Source organism: Mycteria americana, chromosome 2, assembly GCF_035582795.1.
Source record: "Mycteria americana isolate JAX WOST 10 ecotype Jacksonville Zoo and Gardens chromosome 2, USCA_MyAme_1.0, whole genome shotgun sequence".
Taxonomy (NCBI): domain Eukaryota; kingdom Metazoa; phylum Chordata; class Aves; order Ciconiiformes; family Ciconiidae; genus Mycteria; species Mycteria americana.
In genome coordinates, this window is record NC_134366.1 from 149,240,997 (window position 1) to 149,262,503 (window position 21,507).

The 21,507-nt window shown below is 43.9% G+C and overlaps 1 protein-coding gene across 7 annotated transcripts in view; it reads left to right on the plus strand.

Annotated features, from left to right (window-relative positions):
- Positions 1–15,130: 15,130 nt before the first annotated feature.
- The window catches only part of DPY19L4 (dpy-19 like 4), a 35,742-nt gene continuing 29,365 nt past the window's right edge, over positions 15,131–21,507 (plus strand). For 2 of the 7 annotated variants that reach the window (XM_075494958.1, XM_075494959.1), the window contains exons 1-4: positions 15,139–15,386; positions 18,852–18,959; positions 19,929–20,053; positions 20,712–20,802. In XM_075494958.1, the coding sequence (XP_075351073.1) occupies positions 15,248–15,386; positions 18,852–18,959; positions 19,929–20,053; positions 20,712–20,802 (463 nt within the window). In that variant the 5' untranslated portion in view covers positions 15,139–15,247. Of the gene's footprint in view, positions 15,387–15,536; positions 15,680–18,851; positions 18,960–19,928; positions 20,054–20,711; positions 20,803–21,507 lie in introns of those variants that run through there. The other 5 variants (XR_012774529.1, XM_075494961.1, XM_075494964.1 and 2 more) reach the window with 4 other exon arrangements.

Here is a 21,507-nt window from a genome sequence, read left to right on the forward strand (position 1 = left end):
ATTTTTTTTTGGTGATCTACTTCTTGAAATTTCATAGGAAAATTACAGAAATCTGGTAAATTATGTTCTCTGGGAGAAAAATAAATCAGTACGTACCCAGTCAAGAGGCTAGTGCATCACACCCGACTTCCCAGTGTGCTCCAGCCCAAGGCGGCCATGACTTTACCTGCAGTTACAGGTGGGATGTGCTGTCGGTTCAGTGAGGGCTAGGTGCCATAGCTAAGGGGAAATGGTGATTTTAGGTCCCTAATGCGACCTGTGAATGCAGCCATGAAGAACAAGTTGCCCGATTTGAAGGCAGAGCTGTGGGAAGTTTAGGGCCTGATTTATAGGATACAGGCAGAATAAATTGCAGGAAGGAGGGAGAAGAGGTTTCCACAGGGGCAAGGAATTGCAGCTGGAGATGGAGTGTCTGTACAGAAGACTTTGAATTTTGCTGGTGAGTCGGGTGAGCTTCACTGCGACAGCACCCGAGGGAATTGCCTTTGGTTTGTTTTCTCCATTCCCCTGCATGGGTGAAACCCTCACCCTCCTCTCCCTCAGGAGCATTATTGCAATTGCCAGGTCAAACATCTGCAGGGGGGAAATGCCAGGGACTCCATGCACATCTTCTATTTTTCTGAGCTACTCCAGCGATATGATCATATAAAAAAACCACGTAAGAATAAATAGCTCTGTTTTCAAAGCAGGGTTTGAAGAGTGTACAGTAAACATGGGCTGGGCACACTCAATACAGAGTAAACAAACTGCTCATCCTGGGCACCGGAGGAGGGGAAGACACCAGTGGGTGATCATGTGGCTGTATCATAAATCATTTGCCACCAGGAGACAAATGACGGTTGAGTAAGCATCCTTAATTCTGGCATTTCTTAACTTTCAAGTGTTTTCCTTTGCAGCCCAATCATATTTTCAGCTTCTGTGATACATACGATATCGTGGCACGCTGCGTATCAAGACGCTGCAGACTCTCTCTGACCTAGTAAGAGAGGCACGTCAGATTTATTCCCGTAACAGGACTGGAGCAGGCACACTGCAGACCTGTTCTCTGCAGCAGATGAGCTAAGGAGCTTGGCATTTCACCTGGCCTTAATTCCCCCAGTCGGCGCAGACCAGTCGAGGCTCCTAGTGGAACCTGATAGAATGCAGAAGCCCTATAGAGCCCAGCTTGGTTAGCAACTTATTTGCTCTGGCAGGTACCGCAGCACCTTGAAATATCGATTTCACACAAGTAAACTAATCTGAGGAGGATTAAAAGATTGGCTGGCATTTGGGCAAACAAGATGGATATTTTTTTTCCTAGTGGGATCTATGAGTCATCTTTTATTTGACTAGTTGGACAACTTTCAGATATTAAAATACTTCTTGAAAACACCTCTTGAAAATACCTCTTGAAAATACTTCTAAAACCTTTACTTATTTTAATAAAAAAAAAAGTGTCGTTGTTGATTATATCTGGTTTTAAAAGCTTTTCATTTTCCGGTCAGGAGCAAGTACAATGATGCATTTTACAGCTTAACTATAAAACACAAGGAATAAAGAATTTCTAAACATCACATGAAATGAGAAGTTATTCTCTGAATTATTCGCAGAACACTCGCAAATAAGGAATTTATGCAGAGAAAACAGGGATCACTATGCAGACTGAAAAGGGAAGTTCATCAATGAAATAGTATGAGCTGTGTAACTGTAAACAACATTTTAAAAACCAGTAACAGTATCAGAGAAGGCTCCTCAGACACATATCTTCAAGCAACTGACCAATTATGACATTACTCAGAAAAATCGTACAGGTCCCAGCCCTGCAAAGGCCTCAGCAAATTATCAGCATCCTCAGAGAGAATAACCTCATTTCCAGGGCACCGCTGAGAACAGACAGACAAGCTGGTTTTGTTTTCCATTTCATTTTTGTCTTCTTATTATTGTAAATGGTATGCTGTTGTTTTGGTTTCCAGTGCTTATGGTTAAGCTACTTATAAACAGCATGACTGTAACTTCACCCATGGAAATGATGGTGGATTTATTTACAAGATATTCATTTGCTCTTGTGTAATTGAGTGGAGAATTCTCCTCCGACCTGCGTGTTCTCGCCCGGCATTCTTCCTGTTTGCTTGTTTTTAATTACTTCTAATATGCATACTAATGCTCTTAATAACTTTGCTCATGAAATCTACATCTGCAGTGGGCTTTTAATTTACAGCTTGAATGTTATTGTTTTCATTTTCTTCTTTCCACTAACAAAGCAGCTACTGATGCTTCAGATGTGATCAGAGGATTTAAACATCCCTTTGGTGTGCAATGGGATGCTCACCGCTTTACCAGTACCTTTCCCGGAGTGAGCCAGGAACACACATGGGGACAACCCCGCGCTTGTACCGGTCAGTACATCACCCGCTGACAAGCCCTGAGCATCCTTCTCCACAAAGCCTAGGTGGGCCCTGAGTTAAGGTGACTATCTGCTGAAACACACTGCAAAAGGAAGATAGGGAGCCTTGTTCTAACCTGTATTCTCGTCATCAGTTCTGCTTCTTGACTTCTGCATCCTTCTTTCCCTTTTCCCCAGTTAAAACAACCTCGCAGCCTTCATGGAAAGCACCTCTACCCCAAATCCTGACTGTGGTTGTTGTTTCTTTGCTTACTCATGCGGCAGTACGGGTTTCATAAATTACAGCGTAGCATGGAGCCTCCCATGCACTAACAAACCTCACATCAGGAGATTAACTCAGAAGTCATGAGAGTAATAGATTGGGGATACATTTGCCTTCATGTTTTTGAGTCCTTCCAAGTTTCTATCTAATCATGAAAGTTGGGAATTTGCTTTTTTTTAAAAAAAACCAAAGCAAAACAGAAAGATAACTGAGATTCTTCCCCAGGCACGTGACTTCTGGAATGTGAGTTAAAACCAAAACATAAATACAAAGCTTTAGAAGTCACGAGAAGCAGAACCACTGCAAAGATTAATTTGTGCGTGGCATTTATTGTGTTACACAAGTAAATAAACTCTGAGGTCACATAGCAAATAACGATTGTGACAGATGATCCACACTGTAAAAAGTCCTAGGTTTGGTCCAGATTTTTAAACATGTACTAAATAATTTTCTGAGACATTATGTTTAAATATACACGCGCTTAAAAAGCTCTTCAACTCTGCGGTACTATGTGGAGTCAATAAAAATCAAACTCTGTATTTACATACAGTAAATGTGCACAGTGATGTGTTTTGAAGAGGACGAGAGTTAATAATGCATGAAGGGTGCTACAGGTGGAGGTGGAGGTATTGGTCTCTGGGTGCTGAAAACTTTTGAGATGCAAAGGGAGTCACAGAGATTTAACTGTTAGCTTTCTTGGGAGGTTTTTCTGGGGTTTGTTGGTAAAGTTACGATTCACTATTTTTAGTTGAAAGGAGGTTTTCTGAAAAAAAATAAAAGAAGGGTTTCGAATGAAACAAATATTAGCTTAAAGAAAGGAAAAATTATATTAAAAATGTACAAATTTACATTTATTTACATTCCCTATAAAATTAAAATATATTGTGATAAAATATAATTAATATCTTCAAAATAAACTACTGAGAAGATGCTAGTAGTTGTTTTGCGGACTTTTTTATTAATGACATACTAGACGATCCACAGTGTAAAAATCTCCTTTTTCTCCTCTGTCCATCCTATGTATCCATTACCTTCAATCTGTGCTTCTTGCTGTTAAGCCTTTTTTTCTCTTTCTAAGCCCCACAGTCATGCTGCTCGGGCATGATTCATCTCATGCACCTCCAGCTCTCACCGTGGCTACGGCAATAGTCCCGACTCCAGCGACGGGCACTTGCCGGGTGTGATTCCTCACACCTCTCCTAGCCAGCTCTCTCAGGATGGGACGAATGGCCCCCAGGAGACGTCTCTCTCTGTCCCTTAGCTCAGCTGGAGCTGGGATGATGAGCTGGAGTGGCATGCCAGGCATTCAGATAGTTCAAGATAGGGGAGAGGAATCCCACCCCTTTTCCCAGGATTACACATCCCGGGAGGAAAAGGAGGAACCAGAACAACCAAAGAAGAAATCTGATTCCACTGGGAGCTGCCGATGAAAAGCATTTAATCCAAGCTCTAAAAATGCAGCAGAAACATTCATTTCTGTCTCACTTTAAGTGGCCCGCATTTATAAAGCAGTGTAGAAGTGAAGGGGTCTGCTCCTCTTCAGAGAGCAGAGCTTCCATGGGAAACACCTTTTGTGATCCCTGCCACGGGGCATCGGATCAGGTATGACACAAGCCATTAAATCAGTAAATCATTATGAAACTGAAGGCTGATGCTATTGGGAATAAACAGAAAAGAGCACAAGACTGGCTGAATTCTGCAGTGATCACCTTATACAAATTAAGCAGCAATTTGAGGGCTAATGAGGATTCAATGAAGGTCAAAGTTCTCCCACAATGGTTGGCATCAGATGGGGCATGGCATTTGCTAGGCGAGAAAGGCTGCCCTGTCCTTCTCCACCCTGAACCTGTTTGTGGGTAAATACATTAATTCAACGTCCCAAATGACTTCAGTATTTCAGACTACTACCTTGACCCTCAACTCCATCTTTCTTGAAGCCTTGTTTATCAGTGCTAACGACTTATTTCACAGGGCAAGTCTCCACCTTGGCTGATATACTGTGTTCCCAAAGGCTGATGTAACAAGGGTCGCAAATGTCTTGTGACAAATCTCTTCCATCCTCTCTAATTCCCATGTGAAATCAACTTGCATGTATCCCAGATTATATACTGCCGAGCAAGGAGACGGCGTCTTGGCACAAGCACATTTAAATCCCCCAGGTGCAGGGGAGGAGAAACCAAGATTCATTACAGTAATAAAGTTTCAGCCTTCTAGGGATGAGGTCAAACGAGAGCAGCAGAGCGCTGGCAAACAGGAGAGCAGCATCTTATGTACATGTGACCTATAAATAAGCCTTCCGACATGTGTCTGTTCAGCAGGGTCCATTGAGGGAAAATATCCACCTCGTCACTGAACATTTCACGGGGCAAGAAATGTTCGTTGGTCAGTGCTGTAGAAGTAGCATTTCTTCTTTTATCTATCGGAATTTGCTTTCTTGGCTTATTTACCTTTGAACCTGGCCAGCAAGTTATGAGTCCTGACAACTTCTGTATGTCTAATCCAACGGGAAAATGCTACATGCTACTGGTGCGCTTAACAATTTTGTATTTACTGAGAATCCTTTCTTCGTAATGATGGAAATTCAGTGTTTAGGGTAGGAACTGCTCACCGCAATCAAGTCTGGAAACTGCAAGAGTGCATGCCAGAATGCTGCCCACTTCTTTTGAGTCATTGAAAACACTTGTTCGTATTAATATGATTGCATTACCACCTATTAGTATGTTTTTGTTACGGAGTAAAAGCTACTGATCAAAATGACAAAGCAAACTGAAAAGTACAACTAATATCTACGTTGCAACGTTGCCATAACATTTCCGAGAAAGGAGCCTCCTGGGAGCAGTGTAGGTGGCGTTCGCTCACCTCGGAGCCCCAACGTCTCTATCAAATTGCATTTCCCTGCCACTGCGCATGCCAGCGCCTGCCTTAATTTAGACTCTGCTCTCATACGACCCTGAACTCCCTCCACCGCTCCCTACTGCGGGCACAAATGACAGCCAGAATCTCCCAGGACTGGTCCCATCAGCCTCTTGCCCCTCCATTCAGTTCAGCAGAGTTATGTGACATACGCATTAGCCTGGATTTAGTTCGGTACTTCTCCAAATGCCAACTGCAAAAAACAGGGGTGAGGAGGAGGAGGGAAGAAAACTCCACAAGCAAATGTAATACCTGCAGGCCAATACTTCCATTAACCTTTCTAAGGAAAGGCAGAAACGCTCATTTTCTAGCAGTCTATCAGTTTTCTCCCCATTTACTTAAGTACTCTTTGCCCTGGCCATAAAGTGTCTAAATGAAAATTTATTGCAGGGGACTGGCTATTGATTTGCAACTCTGCACATCTGGAAGACATGAGCAAAAAAAAAAAAAAAAAAAGTCCATTCTTTGAACTCATTAAATGAAAATTTAAACTGTAGCATGTAAGAAATTGTTTCAGGATAAAATTAACTGATATTTTGAATACTCACCATCTACACTTGGTTTTAATTTATAGTCAAATCCTGTTTACAAAACTCACCGGAGAAGTTTCAGTGATGTTTGTGGGACTATTTGAATTCAGTGAAGCCACGTTGGGCCCGTACAGTGATTAATTATACCCTCCTGAAGTATATTCCAGGAAAGGGTTACATGATTGCCGCTTCTCAGGGTCCCTGATGTCAATGGGATGGATACTGTAGTGTCTCTTGAGACTATCCGTAATGTTTTCTGTGAATGAAATGAACTAGTCCATGACCGAGCAACTCAAGCAAACTTTCTCTCCAGGAGGGAATCCAGGTTCCCCTCCCGTCTCTTTGTGTTTCATTCCTTTGCATCTCTGCCAAAAATGACAAGTTCAAGGACTAAGCCTAAATTTCCTGTCAATTCCTGTCCAAGTTGTTGCTGTTGACATCCTGACTCACTGAAGAGGAAGGTATTATCTGCCTCCGTCAACAAACATCATTCTCTTTGCAATTCCTAGGGCAGGACCAAACTCTTCACCTGTAAGGTCAGAGTTACGTAAAGCTGGGAAGGATATTTAACAAATGACTCTAACATGATGTACACAGGAAAAAGCAGCATGGCCAACTAAGCTCAACCACAACGCCTGGTTTCCCCAGATTCTCCCATCACAGAAACCATATAAACATTTGGCACTTTCACGAGCAATATGCACCAACATGTTGAATGTTTGCTCATCTGAACTCTCATAAATTAATCTCTTCATAAATTGCTCATTAATGACAGACCTCTCATCCACCTACCATCCAGGCTGTCTGTTTTACCTGTGCAGAAAGCACTTGCATCATCAACTCAAAAAAGCCCAGAAAGATTTACGAGGAAGGAAAGAATCTGCTTTTGTTTGAGATGACTGCATTCAGATCAAATGTCAAGTTTAGCCACTTTTTGCCTGAAGCAAACCCGTAACTTTCCTTCCCTCCCTCCACCTGCCAACGCATATTTGCTTCTTGTGTAAGCATTGCAATAAGGTATTACAGTAACAGCCACTATAACACCAGTAATAATACCACTGATAATAAATATCTTGCACTAATGTAGCACCTTTCCTCTGGGAATCACACTGGGCTTTAAAAAATCAGTGTGGGCATCTCCTTCAGAGCTTCCATTTGAATGAAATAAGCTGAGATCCCTGCCTGGCCAGCTCCTCTCTCTCATGGCATTGCTCCCCAAGCCCCCCTCTCCATCTAAGCACATTCATTCAATGCAATAAGGTTTCATCCAGAGCTAGCTGAATGAGCTATTAGAGGTATCAGAAGTGGTACAACTACTTTTGCTGGAAGCACAACACAAATTCGAGAGCGGCGAGCATTGCAGCAATGCAGCTGTGCTGCTTTCTGCGCCCAAGGTTTGACCAACGTCCTGCATATCAGATGGTGGGACTGTTTGAGAAGAAATATGCAACTGTAAAAATGAGTCCAAGGTGACCGGCACAAGGATGGGGAAACTTCAGATGGAGGAGGAACAAAAGAGCCAAATCATGGCTCGTATGCTTAGGTTTGTTACCCCAGCTGATAGAAAAGCATCTGTCAGTAAGAGTCAGTCTGCAAACAAGCTAGTGATATTCTAGTAACATCGTGAGCTTTGACACGTGGGGTAAATCATTCCTCTTCTTCAGATGACCCAGTTTTATCACTGGATCAATCCCTCATCTTCATTGATCACTATGGAAATTGTAGGCAGGAATCCATTTACTGTAGAACAAGCAGGAAACAAAGTATTCCAAGTATGATGAATCAGTGCTTTAACTAGCCCAAACATAATAGGCAAAGCTTGCTGGTGATTCCCCAAGAAAAGCATTGATGTAACTGTATAGTTATGCATAATTACACAGTGATGTGTGTCCTACTTACGTGTTACGTCTATTTGTTCCGTGCATTTGTCATAATGCCCCATGTCTCATAAAAGCAGTTATATGGACTGATGTAGGTGCCAGTAAAAGTAGTAATTTCAAATGTGGCCATTTAATTCAGACAACTCCAGGCCTGGGGAGCATCACTTTTGGGAACGAAGTCAAAGCCTGGCAATGCTGACTGGGAGTCAAGAAAAGCTCAGGGAACAGAACTGCCCTTCCTAGAGGAATCACACCTCTCTGTAACAAACTGCCTGGCTTATGTTTGCTCCTCAGAAAATTGCAGCTGGGATTTTCAGAGCTGCCTGGGAGTCGAGAAGCCGCATCCCAGATGGAAGTTGCACCCTACATTAAGAGCAACATAATAGTTCCATCCACTTCTTTTCCTGCTGTCTAGGAAATCCTAGCAGACAACCAACAGCTCAGTAGGTTGGTAATAGCTAATCTGCCTGGTTGGAGTGCGTTTTGCCCATGTTGGAGTGCATTTTGCCCATGTTGGAGTCTGTTTTTACTCACTCCACTGAAAAGCAGCACCAGCTGCAGAGAGCTGCTTGAGTCCAAGACATTTTAATAACACTGGACGCAACTCTTGAGGAGGGATCTAGTGTCTGCTTAGTGTTAGGGCTATGAGTTGTATTCCTGATTTATAATCTGCAAGCATCAAGCCAAACTCCTTTCTGCCTAAAGTTGGAAACCCATCAAAAGCAAATATTGCCCTTCCTTCTGCCAGCAGTAACATGGCCGGACAAGAACATGGGGCTAAGGGTGGGAGTTGCTGTGTTGGGATGGGGAGACGTGCCTGACTAGTGTATTTAGTAAGACACTAAGGCATAAATAAATTAAAAATCGCATTGGACTACCTCTCTGAAAAATACTTAGGTAAAAAAAGACCAGCACGATATTCCAAGAGCAATTTCCTGGATGTGATCAGTCATTCCTGCTGATGTCAGTGCCAGGGATGGGGCTTCAGTGACTTCCAGTCATGCTAGCCCTGCCCTGCAGGGACAACACGGTGCCTGGGAAGTGACCTGGATTCTAGCACTTGTTTTGCACCAGCTGAAGTGTTTGCTAAGCCCTCATCATCAGCACCTATTCGATGCCACTAACTGCACTGTCATCGCACAAGTGTCACCAGGGACGCCACTGGGAGCTGGGGAGGCTGCGCTCCTCGTGGCCAAGCGGCTGATTAACGGCGATGCTGCTGCACGGGGAGGCAAGGGGCCAGGCTGCCTTTCCGTCTTGGCAGGGCAGGCTGTGGCGGGGAGCAGCACCTTCTTCCTCAAAAATGCAGCCCAAACAGCTGGGCTCCAGAGACAAGAGAGCCTCCAGGCTCCAAAATCTGCAGGGGATGGTTAAAAAACCAAAGGCCATCAAACCCATGGGGAGGGAGACAGGGGGAAAATACAGCTTTGACCAACCGTAGAAAAACAAACACAGCCCTGACCCGGCAGAAGTGATAGTGAAATCGGAGACATGAGCTGCAAGGAATGTCATCATAAGCCATAAAAAAACAAATTGTGGTTTAGTAAGAGCTAACCAATGTCCTAGGTGGCAAAGTGTGAGTCAAAGGAAGTGCTGAGCTGTGAGTCATCCACCTCAAAGGGCTTTATCCTTGGATAAAAGTCAAAGAGACAGCTCAGGGAGAAAAAAGGAGTGCAGGAAAGAACAGAGGCAGAGCACTGGGCCTCCTCACAGAGCAGAGGCCAAGCAGAGGGCAAGGCTGCTATCGGCCACTTACACTCCCTTACAGCTATTTCTGGCTGGGCGCACAATACGCTACGTGTTTTACAAATACAAGGGTCAGGCTCCTGCCCTGGGGAACTTCATCTACAGCACAAACAAGAACTAGAGCAAGAGTAGAAAGAGGGAAATGGTACAGAAAGCAAATCACATCACTAAGGGTGGGTTCGTGTGTTTAAACAAACAAACAAAAAATAAATAAATATCAAGTTTTTTCTCCTGCAGTCTTTTTACCATGACTTTATTACTGATATAATGCTCTGCAGGCACTCGGGCTGGAGGAGCAATACAGCAATTAGCCAGCTGACGTGGCTTGGTCTTATGAAGAAAGATGAAAAGCAAGAAACTAATACAGAAAATGACAGGTCAAATAAAGGCAACTGTGATAAGGATCAATGCATTTTTGGAGGGTGAAAACACAAAGGAGGGTGAGGAATTATTTAAGGTGGTACAAAAAAGGGATGGAGAAGATGATGAGATTGTTAGAGGGAAGTAGAAGAGAAAGTGGACAGGATGAGAGGCTGTACAGCATCATGCAAATCTAAACACAGGTTGATTTATGAGTTAGTTCTAGATTACAGGGAAGCATCAGGAGTGACGGGAAGAAGTAAAGAAAATGAACGTGCAGAATCTCATGCTGCTTCAAGGACACTATTGGAAAATGCATCGTTGAAGACATGGTAAATACAAGAGGCAGAGTAGAAGACAAAAGGGAAGAGGAAGGTAGTTGTGGTAATCACATCAGTAGTGTCTTCTGTTTCAGGTGGAGCTGCTAAAAGAGATTTAAAAAACTACAAAGGTCCCAGCAGAAATCAAAACATAGATTTACCACCAGAGGATTGAAGCAAAGAGAGAACAGAGCCAAAGTATGTTTCCATGTCCCCAGCTCAGTTTTGGCGCGCAAATCTAAATCAGCTCCATTGACTTAATGGATATTAACCGAGTTTTGCAGTGAAGCAGGTGACAATAGAACCTGACTCACTTATATCCTGGGCAAGGCAGGCAGGAGCTGACGCGATCAAAAGCACTGGAAGCTGTGCTGAGACAAAGTAGGAAGAGAATTAAATAGGTGGAAAAATCCCAAAGGTTCTATATGGTCCTATACAGTTTGTGTAGTTTAATTTTCTGACTTCTTGGGTCCAGTTTTAAGTAATGTTTCCATATTGTCATTATCCCCCAACATCGCCCCACTTATTTCCTTGCATTCCCCATATCAGGTGGGAGAGCACAGTGCAAAATTTTGGTTCCACCAACACTTACGCAGGCAATATTTTTTACATCCTGGTAGAACATATACAGCTTTGGGGAGGGAAGGGTCTGAAATAATTAAAATAAGCAAAACCTTGGGATACTGATAATCCAGAACCGTAAATTAGAAGCCAGAAAATTAACCCCACAAAAGGCTGAAATTAGGAGAACGGGTGAAATATCTGCAGCCATTACCTGGTTATTGAAACTGAACTTTACAAAAAATTTTAGGCATGGGATCTTTAAGATACAAAAAATATAACTTGGTTTGTTTACAAAATAAACAAGTACACATTCTTTACTTTTGAGTAATGACAAATATGCCCAGTATTAATGCTTTATACTAAGGTACATCTGTGCCTGTTTGCCTCCTGACATCTCTAAAAGAGAGAAAGAAAGATTGTTAAACTAGAAAGCATCAATATCACAGACTTGTAAACAAAAAGCAAAGTTATGTCTGTAGGGCTTAGAAATAATATGTAAATAGAAAACAAATGCCATCATGGAGATACATGATGCATGTTTGTACAGAGAAAGCTTGGAAAAAGAACACAACATCCCCGTATTTATTCATTGTAATGTATTACTGCGCTATGTTTAGGGCACATGATAAGCTGCCAAATGAAATAACTTTCATATAATATTAGTTACAGAAAGCATTTTGGAAGATTGAAGTGCAGCAGTAATAACATTTTCAACATTACTCTAAAAAGTATTTCAGCATATTCATTCTGGGAGAAAGAAGCTTGCATGAAAGATGATTTTTGGTTCTCCCACCTTCAAAGGTGCAATTTTTCCACAGAAGACCTTGGAAAAAAATGAAAACCAAGTGAGCAGGCTGGATTTTTCACTTCTCTGCTATCTGTACAGTTGTGCATGTAAATAACTTGATGTGCATTTATAGTTTTACTAAATTCAAGGTGTGGGATGATCCATGTACTGGAGCATCAGTAGAAAACTGGAGCTGCACAAGATATGTAACAAGGTACAGTATGAAGCAGCAGGTACAAAGAAGGCTTAAGAAAAACAAAATTTAGAGCATAACTGAGCAGTCCTTTGTTTTATTCCTGTCCATGTATTGATGGTCTGAGTACAAATATTTAAAATTATTATTGTTGGTTTGATTGCAATGATTATTTGTGCTTATTCCGGTAACTTACAACAGAATCAAGTTATGAAAAAAATAAACCAGATCAAAACCAATTACATTAAAAATGCAATGGATAACTTATGGATCATTAAAAACATAAGCAACTCTTTTAACTATCCAATAAATCAACAATTGCAGAAGTATTTTAGATTTTATTAAAAAATCCAGGAAACGTATAAATCTCATTTTACGCTCCAATAGGACACACAAATTGGTTTAGTTTTTCCTTGTACCTGCTAGACAAGTAACCAAATCAGTTTTCCAGCAGTTGATCGGCCATTGGCCTGACTGTACTGAGAAGACATGTCAGAAGACATGCAGTCCCCAAGGGGTGATTTCCACAAACCTCTTTGATAGCTCCTCCAATGGTTTGCTTCTGAGAGGTTTAAATAAGGCCAGCCGTTCTGCTCAGCGATGCATTCGTGCAGTGGACAGGGCTGGGGTCACAGCCTTCTGACCCAAAATCGAGCCCAGGCAGCATGGCCCTTGGCAGACCGTGCCTGGCGAACTCCCTCTGCACACACACACACACAGTGAGACGCAGACAGCACAGATCCTGGCCACCTCTCAATTATTTCACTCTGGTTATTTCCAATTATTAGTTAGCAAATGGCCGGGTGTCTTCAGCAATCTTTCAATATTTGGTCAATACCATCCTGCCCCCAGAGATGACGATCCTAATCTGACAGCTCATGTTCAGGGCAAGACTCCCTCAAAGGGTGGCAGAATTTAGTCCAGAGCACTTACACAGGCAACGACGTCTGCGCCATAGTAGTGAACCTCCATGCATCTCTACACACATCCCCCGGATCATTAGAGATCAATCCCCGACCTTTGACATTACGGGTCTGACCCACGACAGAGAAAAATCTAAGATGATTTAGCTAAGGGTCAGATCTTGCCCCAGCCCTCCAGCTTTTGCTAGACTATCTCTACCAAGACCACGGTCCTATAGACTCTGGAGCTTCTCAGCATACTTTTAATGCATGGGGCCTTATACACCACCTATTAAAGAACTCACCCTGAACATCTGATGATGAGTGGTGGTAAATCCCACATGGAAGGCTAGCCTGTAGTACAGCTGTGGTCTGTGGAATGGCTGCCTGCCAACCCAAGGCCATGCCTGTGGTCAGTCCATCCACTAGAGCTGTAGCAAGACATTGGGAAGGAGACAACATGGTGCTCCTTGGATGACATGCTGCTTGGGAGCACCTTTCCCCCTGGGCTGGGTCCTGCACTAGCTGTCTCGATCTTCTCTCTGCACAGCAGGTTTGGGCAAGGCTTGGAGGTCCTCCCCAGGGCTGTGGCCAGCCCCAAAACCACAAATTCCCTCTGTGGTCCAAGCAGCCTCCTCAGCCCTGAGCCTGTGCCCACCACAGAGATCTGCAAGGGGATTTGGGGCATGGCAGGGTGAGAACTTCTGTCACTGACAATTCCAACCCAACAATCAAGGGTGTCTGCAGTGGCAAATGCACTCAGTATCAGCAAGACCCCTTGATAGCAGGACCTCCTGAGGTGTGTCCCCAGGCAGTGGTCAGGGAGGGCGCCAGCCTTTGCCCTGGCCTGGCATCCCACGTGCAGCATAGAAGTAGCTTATGTTGCCACAGCTGCAAAATCGGGATTGTCATACTGCAACAAACCCAGCTGCACGTATATAATCAGCTCAGCTTATTGTGATGGTCCGAACTTGGGACTTTCACCACCAAAAATCCAAGCTTCTACTGCTTCGGGGTGAAATATGCTCTTTCTCGCAGCATCACTACTTCTGGATTGGTGCAACCGAATGCTGTACTTCAGAGACTCCCCAAAATGACAAGGTCCTGACTGGGGAGCCCATAAGCGCTCCTGCAATAAACAATGGAGGAGATGAGTGTCGTTGTGGCCACGTCATCCCATTCTTTGCGTCTCTTCCTTGGACCCCTGTCTGTTGTCATTTCAAGCATAAACTACATATCTTCATCTTAAAGATCCTTCATCACCAGCCCTGTCCTCCTAACTTAGCTGCTATCTCTAATTGCATGCAACAGTGAACATGCTGGCTTCCCCAGCTCTTAAGTTTGAGAAAACACTTTTCCATGCTATCCTTTACGCTCTGAAGGCATGCCCAGCTCACATTCACAAAATTACCCCATCCCTCCAAATCCTTGTCAGAGTGCTAACAATAACCACGATAATCATTAGGTGGCTGGTATGCTGAAATGCCTGCCTATTCCACTGCTTAAGGATGTTTCACCTCTTCCTTATGCTCCTTCCCTGGCCTCCCTTTATCCAAACACAGGCCATATTCCCCAAAGTGGCTGTAACTTCATCGGGGGTGGGGGCATCCTTTTGTCCTGCATTTGTACAACCTCTGTGACAGTGGAGTGCTGGTACTATGCTCCGGTAGTTCATCATGATGCAAAAAGGAACCCCAAAGTCGGCATGCATCAAGGCTCAACCAACCACTTCTCTCACCAGGCCCTTGCAGCTGGCCCAGAGTTTTGTGCATGACCGTCAAGCCTGGGCTCTCCAGATAATGCTGTGCAGCTGAATTTGGCAGCTAAAAACCTGCAGGGTTCCGCTGGGCACGGAGGGCGAAGCTCTGATGGAGGATGAAGCTCTGATGCTACAGCCTGAGCGGGGTGCCAGGAGGGAGACCTCCCCTCCCGGGGAGGGAGGCTCTTCACAGATGGCGGGCGGGGTGCCGAGCGAGCGGCATCCACAGGAGATGCTCTAATTAGGGCCCCGCGGCCTGGGTGGGCCCCTCTGAAGGGGCAGCATTGTCCGGCCCGGAGGCACCCCGGCTCTGGAGCCGGGCTGGCAGGCGGGGGCGGCAGAGAACTGCACTTCACTGCCTGTGTGATGTTAACTTGGAGGCTGCGAGGCGGGGTGGGCTGACAGGAGGCCGGAGCTTCGCGCCTCCCGAGCGGGCCGGTGCCGGCTGCAGGGGGAGCCCCTCTTCCCCCGACGGAAGCGCGGGCCAGACGGCCGCCTGCGCCTCGGTACGCCTCGGTACGCCGCGGCTGCGCTCCGGCCTCCCCCCCTCGCTCTGCTACCACAGTTCCGCCGGCGAAGGCGCCCTTCAGCGGGAGAAACAGCGGGGTGGCAGGAAGTGAGGGGCCGCTGCGCTCCGCTCGCCGTGTTATGCGAGAGCGCTCCCGCCTCCGTGGCCGACGAGAGGCGGGCGACGGCGGCAGGAGCGCGGGCGGGTCGGCGTCGCCCCGGAGAGAGCGGCGGGGAGCCCCGGTGCGGGGCAGCGGCCGTAGGCTGGCGATGGAGGAAGGTGAGGGGGCGGCGGCGCGTGTGTGTCACCCTTATCCCCCTCCGCCGGCGGGGCGGGCGGGGCTGCGGGCGGCCCCGTCCCGCGCCCGGCAGAATCGCGGGAGGGGGCGCGCGCCCAGCGGCCGCCTTGGCGGGGCCGCCGCCGCCTCAGGCCGCGGGGCTGGGGAGCGGGGAGGGAGGTCGGTTTGCCCCCCCCCATCGCCGCCCGCCTTGCCGGGCCGGGGCCGGGGCTGGGGCCTCTTTCTCTGCCGCAGGTCGCAGTGGGGCTGTGGCGGGGGCTCGCGGCCGTGTCAGGTACGTGCCGGGATGGTAACGCACGTACGAAGGTAAAACGCCCGCCCGCACGACGCGGAGTCGGCCTCCCCCAGCAGCGCTGGTCCCTTCGCTGGTGGCTGTGCAGGCTCAGGCCAGACCGACCCCTCCTCGGCGGCCCCTCGGGCCCCGCTGACGAGGCCTCCTCTTCCCCGCCCAGAGCAGCCCATCGTTTGCAGCACCAAGCGGGAGGAAGCTGGGTGGATGGGAGCCCAGAAACTTGGGGTCTGTTTCTCTTCCTTCGCCCGGTATTGCTTCTGTGCAGAGCACCCCGGGCCAGCATCCCTCGGCTCTGTGGATGTCTCCGTGAGCGTGCTTTTTCTTTGGCATCTGTTCCGTTTCCCCGTTTGTATGTTTTAGTTTGTCTCCTCTCTCGTTTCACTTTTAGCCCCCCACACGAACATTTTTCTCCAGGTCTCTTGTGCTAACCACCTTTGTGGGAACTAGGAGATGGCATTTAGTTTTCTTTGGGAAATCAACAGAAACGTGACTGTAAATAGGCACCCAGAGAAATGCAAGAGCAAAATAGGCATATACGATACTGTCCCATGGCATATTCCAGCCTCCCAACTGTTCTCAGCTGGGGGAGTTTCTGAACTGGATATGATTTCCGTGTATTTAGTAGTCTTCGGCTATTTGTCCTCCATGAATGTGTCCTTCTTCTCTTGAATCTATGTAAACTCTTCATTTACAGAACATTCTTTGGGTAGGAGTGATCTACATAGAGGTGATGTGTGATGAACTGGTTCATTTTAGCCTGACTCACAGGGTTTGTTTGATAACTTCTTGTTCCACTGTTAGAAAAGAGGGTGAATCACTGCTCTCTATTCAGCCTGTTTGTGCACTTCACTGGCTTGTAGACCTCTGGCATGTTTCTTCTTCTTCAGAGAGTCATCTTCTTTTCCAGACTGAGGCATCCTCACTTGCTTCCTTGTTCCTTGTATGGGAGCCATTGCACACCTTTGATCATCCTCGTGGCCCTTCTCTGAACGTTTCCCAGCTCTACTTTATCCTTCTTTAGATGAGAGGACAAGAATTACGGACAGTGCTCAATTTGCAGGCGAAAAATGGATTAATATAGCGGCACGCTGGAGGAATGAGTTACACTTTTCTGCAGTAGAAACAAAAATAAGTGGAATGCATGTTTTCTGAACAAGAGTTGAAAAAAATATACTGTTAACTTACAGGGGGCTAGAAAGCAATCTCGGATGAAAAATTGCTTGCTAGATAGAGAGCTACTAGAGGCTGTGTCATCAATTCAAAATCCTAGATTATTTTTAGTTGTCACCTTGTTTGACTTTCATTTCACCCCATTTAAAAGATTCATAGAAGTGGAAACAGCATTTTTCTTGTTTGAGGCAGCTGCAAAAGAAACAGAAGTAGCATACTTGCATCTTTCTTTATTATTGCTTTGTGGGGGGAATCTGTTGAGCAGTCTTCAAAACCAAGGGGAACATCATTTGCTGACAGAGAGGTAGTTGTTTCAGAATTAGAATTTTAAATTGTTCTTTCTTTGGAGTTTTCTATTACTGCTGCTAACTGTAGACTTTTTAAAAGTGTGTTACACTTCTAATGTGGAGCACTTATCTGCCAGAAAAATGAAATAAATGCCTTTTCCTCCAGTGTTCTCACTGCTGTTGCTTTGGTCATAACTAGGATGACAAGGGCAGACAGTTGTCTTTCCAAGCACATATCTGCCCATTCTAATTTTTTTCCTCTCATTTTATTTTGTGTGGTGCAAGTGATTTTTAATTGCAGTGCCCTCGATGTTTGCATTGCTGATTAACTTAATATACATGACATGAAGAGATACTGGTGTATGTTTCATTTTGGATTGACATAATGATAAATGTGATATTGAACACCCTAAACCTTGTTTTGTTTAGTATCTTTCCAATTCTTGTCTTGTTTAAGAAGGTAGACATTTTCTGTTCATTCCATGAAAAATGTTATCATTGAGATCTTAGTTTGCTTAGAGTAATTCATAAATTGCTTTGAAAATCCTGTTAAAACACAAATACAGGTGTCCTGATACTGGCAGACACCACTTTAAAGGCTTATTTGTATTACTATCTCTAGTTTCTAACTTTTAAAGCTAATAGCTGGGAGTTAAAAGTAGACTATTTAGACCTGAAGTAATGTATAACCAGAGTAATTAAAAGCATTATTGTGGGATGTGAAGATTGGCACTTCAAGTTTGAAGTTGAATGGCTTTATGAAGGAGCTGGTTTAAGTCCAGAGGAAATCAGTGGCTACAAAATTTCAAGCAATGTTGAAATCAAGATGAAACTAGATCAAACTGGATAGCTAAAAATTCTGGAGCATGAGTTACAGTTAAACATTTCATCACACGTGGATGTCATCTTTAATATAGTAATTATAACAGGTTTTTTGCAATGAGTCTTTTTGTATGGAGACTTGCACTCTGTGAATTAGCCTCATTGCCTTTTGGACTCTAAATAAATGGGCCAGGGCTTCAAACTGCTGTCGTTTACAGAAAACTTAATAGAAGCTGAAGAAGCCCTCAGTCTTGTGATGTGATCTACATGGCCTAGCAGCCTGGGCTTTTTAATTATATGTTAGACTAAAAATTTATAAATCTGTTTAGTTCCAGTAGACCTGGAAGCAGGAAAAAAGTGATATATTTACTTTGTAAAAACTTCCACCATATGAATAACAGGCAGGTCAATTTAAAAGTAATGGACTAGCCCAATTTTTGTATTACAGTAATGTGCCTGGTACACTCCTGTACTATAGCAGCATAAAACCAGTATGAGAGTAGAATGGAATTGGCACCAATTTCTCCCAGTGTCTGTATCAGCTTATCTAAACTACTGCTTTCCTTCATTTGTGTAATACGTTCACTATGGAATAAACCAGTTAGCTTCCAGTTTGGGGTCTGGGTAGTCCCAGAGTATGGCCTCAAGAGAAAACTATTGGATTTTCTAAGGAATAACATAGGAATTGATTTCTGTATTGTTATATTTTTATTTTAGTTAGGCATATGAAGTACTTTAATTGAGTCTTTTTGTCAAATATATCTGCTGTGGGATTGAATCAGTAGCAATAACTGGCTGTTACCTGCTGCTGTGCGGATTTCTCAGAGTGTGATTTTAGGTATTGTGTTGCAATAACTTCAAAAAAATGTCTTCAGGGGCAGCAGACCTGCGACAGAGAAAGAAGCAAAACTGCACAGAATCTGACAAAATGGCTCCAGAGGAGAGAAACAAAGAAAACTCAAAGCTGGGAAGATCGCCAAAATGTAAGCTACAGAATTTTTAGCCAACTTCTGATTTTTTTTTTTCATTATTCTTTTACATTTTATGGGAAGATATTTGTAGCACAGTAATTTATAACAGACTTATTTAAAATCAGGTTTTTGAATGTTTCAAGAAAAAACAGGCATGCACATTAGAATTCTTTAATAATGACATTTTATGACATTGCAGCGTAAAATGGTAGTCCTGGATTGTTTCAGGTTGGGGGGGGGGAAAGGGGGAGAGGCAGGGCGGTTAAGAATCTTACTGTTGTTACTATTTGAGTACAAATAAATATTTTAATTACACCTGGAATGATCTTTCAGTTGGGAAGCTGAAAGGCATGAAGTAATGGTACTGAAACAAGAACAGACAAAGGGTCCTTACAGTTTTTCAAGAAACAGAACTAAAACCAGGTGTAATTTTAGCGGAGTGCTCACCAAGCTACCAAAAAGTTCTGTGTTAAAAGTGCATACTACCTTGAGGAGCTACGGGTGAAGTAGACAGCCACTGAATGAGTTTGGTAAAACTCAGATTAGTTCCTTCCTCTTATATTTGAAAACAGACCAGAGAATCAGTATTGATGTTAGATGTGGTATTGCCACCTCTTTCTGTTAATGTCTTTAAGAAGTTTGTGGTGTTTTGGGTAAAATCTAGAGTTCGCTTTGTTTATTTGGAAGACACTTTTCCTTCTTGGAATTCCTTTGAAAATGAAGCTTACTAGAATGGAGAGAAATTTGCAGTGTAGCGTGTGAGTATTTTGTCTGAGTCCTGTGAAGCAATGGTAACAACTGGGAAAGAAAACTGCAGGACAGGAATAACAAACCAGTTCTCAATGTATCTGTGCTGCTGATGGTGTGATAATTCTGATGGCAGTAAGTTTACTTGCTGTTCAGAAATGAGTCATATTTAGGGCATACTGTTTGTTTTTAAGTCTTCTGGACTATTTTAGCTTTTTCACTGTCCCTTTTCAGATATGTTAATTCAGCGTTTTGCGAAACTTTTCTTTGGCTGTCTTGCGGCAGTCACTAGTGGAATGATGTATGCTGTGTACCTCTCAACATATCACGAACGGAAATTCTGGTTTTCCAGCAGGCAGGTAAAGAAAAAAGTTAAACTACTGAAACACAAGCTAAATTGTGTCCTTGAAATCAAAGCTGATCCATGTCAGGTTGGAACTACTTGCTTGCAGAATCCCATGTTGTTCTAGTCGGGCCTCTGTCTCTTTTAGTCTCTCTTTTTTGTGTTTTGTTTTTTTAAAGTGTTTCTCCGACTAACAGTAGTCTTGTCTTGTCATGCTTTTATGTGTTTTCCCATGCCATCCTTTATTGTTGAAATACCTTTCTAAAATTTGGAGAAACAACTGAAGCATGCTGGGGTTGCATAAGCTAAATAACAGGAATGTATGGTTTGGGGGTTTTTTGGTGGTTTTTTTTTTTTAAGAACTGTATTATTTAGTGAAGTATGGAAAGTTGAATGAAATTAAGATTTGTGAATATGAAAGGATCCTGTGGATCTTGTGCTGACTTATGATGTGGATTTGAGTTGCTCCGATTCCAAGCATGTTTGCTAAGTTATAGAGAGCATTATATACCTGACAGAGGTGCTGTGAAGATTAATGTTTTGTGGAATATTTTGAAGATGTACAGTGGAGTCATAACCATGTGCTGTATTACAAAACCAGTCTATCTGAAAATATATAGTCTTCTATGGGAAGAGATTGCAGGAGGTGAATATATATATTTTTTTTTCCCCAGGAACTTGAACGAGAAATTACATTTCAGGGTGACAGCGCCATTTATTACTCATTCTATAAAGAACTGCTAAAGGCTCCTTCCTTTGAAAGAGGTACAAAACCCGTTTGTTTTATTAACCTTGAAAAGTCCTGTTCCTTTTGGAGACAGTAAAAAACTCCTGCAGACTGGAGAGACTGATTTTATACTCTTATATAGGTATATCAGTCAGATTAATTAAAAACTGCATGCTGACCTAACTTTTCAGTGCCTTTTTAAAAAACAATATCTAACTATCCTGTATTCCAGCAGATTGCCTTTAATCAATACTCTGGAATAGGATTAATATTACTCTCCCATTGCCCCATATGGAAGTTATCATTAGGTTTGCCTGTGCTACATACGGGAATTTTTGCCATGTAAGCATAACTGATCTTTAATTTGGGAATGGGGGATGGAAATGACTGTTTTCTATACTCTGTGAGAAGATGGAACAGGCTTTGTCAAGAGTTGATCTGCTCAATCCTGTCCCTGCCGGAGGTTTCTACTCCTGTCAGCTATGGTGAATAGATGTTGATGAGCACTGAGCAATGGGGACAGAAACCAATAGGAAGGAGAACAAACTGGGTGGCAATGGTCTCTCCTACCTTTGCGCTCCTGCTCTCTATCCTGCACTGGCTCTGGAGCTCACTGACTCCAGGTCCCTAAACCAGCAGAAAACTAAAGCAATGAAAAGAAGATATAATACTTCCGTGCTAGTTTAGTGAGTTCAGAAGGCCACCTGGGCTAGCATGGGGAAAAGGCGAGAACTGCTGGAGAG